The following is a 5,902-nucleotide window of genomic DNA, read 5'->3' as shown; positions in this document are numbered from 1 at the left end:
ATTCGAGTTGCCCTTTTCTGCACTTTTTCCAAAGCTATAATATCCTTTTTAAGGTGTGGTGACCAGAACTGCACACAGTATTCCAAATGAGGTCGCACCATTGATTTATAGAGGGGCATTAGGATATTGGCTGATCTGTTTTCAATACCCTTCCTAATAATCCCCAGCATAGCTTTGGCCTTTTTTTATTGCAGTCACACACTGTAAGACCTCCTACACGATTCGCGGGCTTTTCTCACTTGATAACAGATTGGTTAGAGTCAACACATGTGGCTTCCTGTTGACTAACAAAGTTGACTCTGGTTCAACTCGCTAAACTCAATGGTTTGAATGCCAGTTTTGACAAGCGTCGCAGAACTGGTTCCCGATCGTGTAATTGGTCAAATGCTGTGAATGTTTAAGATCTATGGCAGGGGCTGGCGGAGGCATCTGCCGACCTAACCTCGGAATGTTGTAAACCAAGGTTCTTTTGGTTGTTCAGTTCTCACGCTTGTGTTTGTATGCGCTTCCGAGGCTAAACACGTTGTCATATCAGCTCCCAAGGAAAGTCAGACGTGTTTCAGAAAATGCTTCAGCTGAGATCTGGAGTGGTGAGGGGTCGGTTTTGCCAAAGAGAGACCGTGCATGTTCAGGACACTTATCTGCAACAGCAGATATGCAGGTTTGGAAACGGGAAGGTCGTGGAAACGACTCGTGTACAGTTTCACGTGGAATTTTTCTCTCTTACATATTGCTTTTTTAAGGGCTCAGAGATGGAAGTCACAAAGTCACAAGTCACAAAATCCTGGCTACGGGCCTGTGTCTGCGGTTTGCCTTGGGCCTGGCGAGAGTCAGCCATTTTGTTCCCCGGGGAGTCGAAAGAGATCTGGCTGCTCTCAGTTTGGTGTTGTGGTGAAGTGCGTGGACTCTAATCTGGGAGAGCCGGGTTTGATTCCCCACTCCTCCACTTGCACCTGCTGGATGTCCTTGGGCAAACCACAGTTCTGTCAGAGCTGTTCTTGAAAAAGAGCAGCTTCTGTCAGAGCTCTCTCAGCCCCACCTACCTCGCAGGGTGTCTGTTGTGTGGAGGGGAAGGGAAAGGAGTTTGTAAGCCACGCTGAGACTCTTTCGGGGAGTGAAGGGCGGGGTATAAATCCAATCTCTTCTTCTTCTCAGGCACAGTCCTCGAGAGAGCTCTCTCAGCCCCACCTACCTCACAGGGTGTCTGATGTGGGGAGGGGAAGGGAAAGGAGTTTGTAAGCCGCTCTGAGACACCTTTGGGTAGTGAAGGGCAGGGTATGAATCCAATCTCCTCTTCTCTTCCTCCACATGCAGCTGCTGGTGTGACCTTGGGTCACTCACAAGTTCTGTCAGAGCTGTTCTCACAAGGGCAGTTCTCAAAAGAGCTCTCTCAGCCTCACCTGCCTCACAGGGTGCCTGTTTTGGGGAGGGGAAGGGAAAGGAGATTGTGAGCCGCTCTGAGACTCCTTTGGGGAGTGAAGGGCAGGGTATAAATCCAATCTCTTCTTCTTCTTCTCAGGCGCAGTCCTCGAGAGAGCTCTCTCAGCCCCACCTACCTCACAGGGTGTCTGTCGTGGGGAGGGGAGGGGAACGGAGTTTGTGAGCCGCTCTGAGACTCCTTTGGGTAGTGAAGGGCAGGGTATAAATCCAATCTCCTCCTCCTCCTCTTCTTCCCGCCTTTTTTTGCCTCTGGCCAAACAGGTTCCGCAGGCTTCGTCGGGATGTTTCCTTAAAACCCTGTTTGGTCCGGATGGCTGTGAGACCCGTGTACGACCCGTCGGAAATCAAATCCCTCCCCTCACAGATGACCGACTGTCTCCAGCTTCTGTTCGCAGGGAAGGGATGAAATAATAACACAACGCAACCTTTGCCATTCCTCGCCTCCCCCCCACCCCCATCAGCCTATCGAAACCAAACACGCTCCCCGCTACTTAAAAAGGGGAGAAAAAAAGCATCGTTCCGTCTTTGCGACATCCACAAGCCGAAATAAAAGAGTTGGGGGGGGGGGTTGGAAAATAATCGCCCCTGACAGATCGCTGGTAATGAAGGCGACGTGGTCGCTGCTTGCACCTCCCCCGGCTTCCACCCCCCAAGTTCCTTGCCTTTCCCATGCGCAGCTAATGCAAGCGGCGCATTCATTTGCCTATAGCTACAATCCTGCATTTTTCATCTGCCCTGGGGCTATCAGGCTGGGAGCTGAACAGAAAGGCCTTTTGGGGGGGAGAGGAGAGGAGAGGGGGGGTGCGGGGCGGGGCGGGGCAGCCAGTGCCACCAGCAGCGGGGACCTCGCAAGCCAAGGTCTCTTCATCCAGTGGGAACCAATGTGTCCTCTAAGCTGCGGAATCCCGTGAGCAAAAATGCAATTTTGTGAGCTACGGGCATTGAAGTGGTGAGTGAGCGACTAGGACGCTGCATCAATCCGTCTGCTCCGGAGCCATCCCTCCCTGAGCCAAGGCAAAATTGTGTGAGCCGGAGGCTAAAAAACTGTGAGCTGGCTCCCACCAACTCAGCTTAGAGGGAACACTGGTGGGAACCTGCGCATCCTTTCCGAGTCCTGAGCGTCACAGGTCTGGGCTCAGTACTAGCCTGAAGTATGCCTCCCCCCGCCTTCCGATCCAATCCCCTATGTATCCAACTCACTGTGAAATAAAAGTGGAGGGTTTTTTCAAAAAAAGAAAATGAATAGATTGTATTGCAATAATGAGTCTGAAGACCAGGTTGGGCAGTGTTCCCTCTAAGCTGAGTTAGTGTGAGCTAGCTCACAGCTTTTTTAGCCTCCGGCTCACACATTTTTGTCTTCGCTCAGGAAGGAGGGCTCCGGAGCAGACTTGATTTAGCCAAATCGCTCGCTCAAAACCTCAATGCCGGTAGTTCACAAAGAAGAATTTTTGAACATAAGAACATAAGAGAAGCCAATGTTGGATCTGGCCAATGGCCCATCCTGTCCAAAACTCTGTGTCATACAGTGGCCAGAAATACCAGGTGCCCTCAGGAGGTCCAGCAGTGGGGCCAGGACACTAGGAGCCCTCCCGCTGTTGACCCCCAAGCACCAAGACGACAGAGCATCCCTTGCCCCAGACCGAGAGTTCCTATCTGTAAGAAAGGTAAAGGTTTCCCTTGCTCGAAAGCCAGTTGAATCTGATTCTAGGGAGTGGTGCTCATCTCCGTTTCCAAGCCGAAGAGCCAGCGCTGTTGACATTTCCATGGTCATGTGGCCGGCATGACTAGACACCAAGGCACATGGAACACTGTTACCTTCCCACTGAAGTGGTACCTATTTATCTACTTGTAATTTCTTGCCTTTGAACTGCTAGGTTGGCAGGAGCTGGGACCAGAGACGGGAGCTCACTCCGTCATATGGCACTCGGGTCTCGAACTGCCGAACTACCGACCTTCCAGTCTGCAGTTCAGCGTCTTAACCACTTGAGCCACCACAGCCCTAAACTGATGGACCTCTGCTCCAGATGTTTATCCAGTTCCCTCTTGAAGCTGTCCATGCTTGTAGCCGCCGCCACCTCCTGTGGCCGTGAATTCCACGTGTTCATCACTCTTTGGGTGAAGAAGGACTTCCTTTGATCCGTTCTAACCCGACTGCTCCGCAATTTCATGGAGTGCCCACGAGTTCTTGTCTTGTGAGAAAGGGAGAAAAGTCCTTCTTTCTCGACCTGCTCTGTCCCGTGCACAATCTTATAAACTAACTGAAGTCTGGCAATCCGACATTCTACCTCTCTGACGTCCTTTCCCTCACCAGACCCTGCCTTCCTCTAGACCCACACCGAAATCTCCAGGAATTTCCTGTTTGAGAGTTGGGAACCTACTCTTGGTCCCTTCGGCGTGGCACCGGATCGGGCCCGTTCCTGCCTGTACCGGATCGGGCCGATCTATCCCAGCAAGGGTCAGCCTGAGACCTTGCACCTTCCCATGTATTTTTGCCCCTGGTGGTCGGTTATCAGGTAGACTGCTCCTGAAGGTGGAGGCTCCATGGCACCGCCGGGCGGCGGAATATACCCGTTATGAAGAACTCCCCCCCGCCCAGTCTGTCTACTCCAATGGTCACTGTGTGCCGGCAGACTCTCCCAAAGGAGAGACATACACATACGTAGCCCTCCGAACCCCCGATTTTTGATTTTTAAAAAATTCTTTGATGGCTTTCCCTGCCTCGTCTCTGCCCTTGACTGCGAGCGGCTCTAATGAAAGGAGCTTCCAGGGGCCTGCTCTTAATTAACCGTTAGTGTTGCTACCAGGGCTTCCTAGAGCTCCGGCAGTGACCCCCGACCCCCCCTCCCCTTCCCACTCATTGTGGGCTACAAGTGTTGATTTCTCTTTTGAAATGCAGGGCTCCTTAACCCTTTGAACCCCGGGGCTCCTTGCTTGTGGCGCTCCTGTGATCAGCTCTGTCAGGTTAATTAGGCAGGGCATGTGTGGGGCAGAGGTGGGGGGGGAGGGCTTTGTCTTACTCCACCCGGCCAGTGGGGAGAGGGGTTTTTTTTTTGCAACCTGAGCTCTTTTGGTAGCCGCCCGCGGGTTCCTCCTGGGGGCAATGCGGAGAGGGCCCCCTTCCATGTCCTTCTTTGAACTGTGCTCGGTCGGGCAAAGGGAGGGGGGGTCAAAATAATTACAGCCCCAGTGGAGGCATTGTGGAAATCCCCGCTAAATCCAGGCCTTCTCCTTAAAGGATTTGCAAAGAGGGGCGTGGAGGCGTAGAGGAGGAGGCAGGCTGGGGGTGGAGGGGTTGGGGCGGGGCGGCCTTGTCCCTGGTTTCCTGGCCGGAGGGCTGTGCGCCAGGCAGACGTTCAACAGGCAAAGGCCTTCCCCCTTGCCCAACGCGAGGGCGCTCACCTGTTGAATTTCTGCCCGTTCTACAGCCTATCGGAGTCCCGTTTCCCTGACTTGGAACAACCCGAGAGGGACTGTTACTTGTCTCGCTGGGCAGGACAGTTTGGTATAGTGGTTAGGGCGTAGACTCGAATCTGGGAGAACCTCCACGCGCAGCTGCTGGTGCGACCTTGGGTCAGTTACAAGCTCTCTCGGAGCTGTTCTCTCAAAGGCAGTCCTCAGGAGAACTCTCTCGGCCCCACAGGAAGGGAAGGGATAGGAGATGGTCAGCTGCTCTGAGACTCCTTCGGGCAGTGAAGGGCGGGGTATAAATCCAATCCTCCTCTTCTCCTACGGTGCCTGTCGATTTGCCCCGAGAGGGGAAATAGTGTCTCCTTTAGGCTGTTTCAGGTTGGTAAACTGAGGCAGGAGGTAGGCCGAGGCCTTCTTCTTTTCCTGGGCTCTGCTGTCAGAGTTGAGGCCCTGCACGCCTGGAAATCGAGTTTGGAGCTCTGCACGTAAAGCTTCTGTTTTGCTGTCCAGGCATTTGCCACGTGAACACGGTCATGTGTGACTCATCCCTAGGGCCTGTTATCAGTGGTTAAGACACTGAACTGCAGACTGGAAAGTCGGTAGTTCGGCAGTTTGAGACCCGAGTGTGCCGCATGACAGAGTGAGCTCCCGTCTCCGGCCCCAGCTCCTGCCAACCTAGCAGTTCGAAAGCAAGGCATTGCAAGTCAATAAATAGGTACCGAAGGACTCAGGGCTATTTTTGGGCAGGAATGCACAGGAATGGAGTTCTGGCTGGCTCCCGAGTTGGCCACGCCCAGCAGGAACTCATTAGCATAATAGGCCCCACCCAACAGCAGAAACTCATTAGGATTGGCTACATTAGGGGAGTGTGGCCTAACATGCAAAGGAGTTCCTGCTACAAAAAAAGCCCTGGCAACAAACAAGGTAAACAGAATAAGAAGCAAAAAGTGGGTGTGGCTGGATGAGCACACTTCTGGTAACATGGGGGTGTGGCCTAATATGCTAATGAGTTTCTGCTGTTGGGTGGGGCCTATTATGCTAACGAGTTCCTGCT

General features: G+C 53.0%; 1 protein-coding gene across 1 annotated transcript in view; it reads left to right on the top strand.

Moving 5' to 3' along the window:
* The window catches only part of LOC107124085 (homeobox protein meis3-B-like), an 82,256-nt gene that overhangs the window by 41,011 nt on the left and 35,343 nt on the right, over positions 1–5,902 (top strand). The window contains exon 7 of the mRNA XM_015427474.1: positions 3,769–3,895. Coding sequence (XP_015282960.1) covers positions 3,769–3,895 — 127 coding nt within the window. The remainder of the gene's footprint in view (positions 1–3,768; positions 3,896–5,902) is intronic.

The sequence above is a fragment of the Gekko japonicus genome, unplaced genomic scaffold (assembly GCF_001447785.1).
Source record: "Gekko japonicus isolate JY-2015 unplaced genomic scaffold, Gekko_japonicus_V1.1 scaffold3440, whole genome shotgun sequence".
Taxonomy (NCBI): domain Eukaryota; kingdom Metazoa; phylum Chordata; class Lepidosauria; order Squamata; family Gekkonidae; genus Gekko; species Gekko japonicus.
The sequence above is the reverse complement of the archived record's forward strand: the minus strand, read 5'-3'. Positions and strand labels throughout refer to the sequence as shown.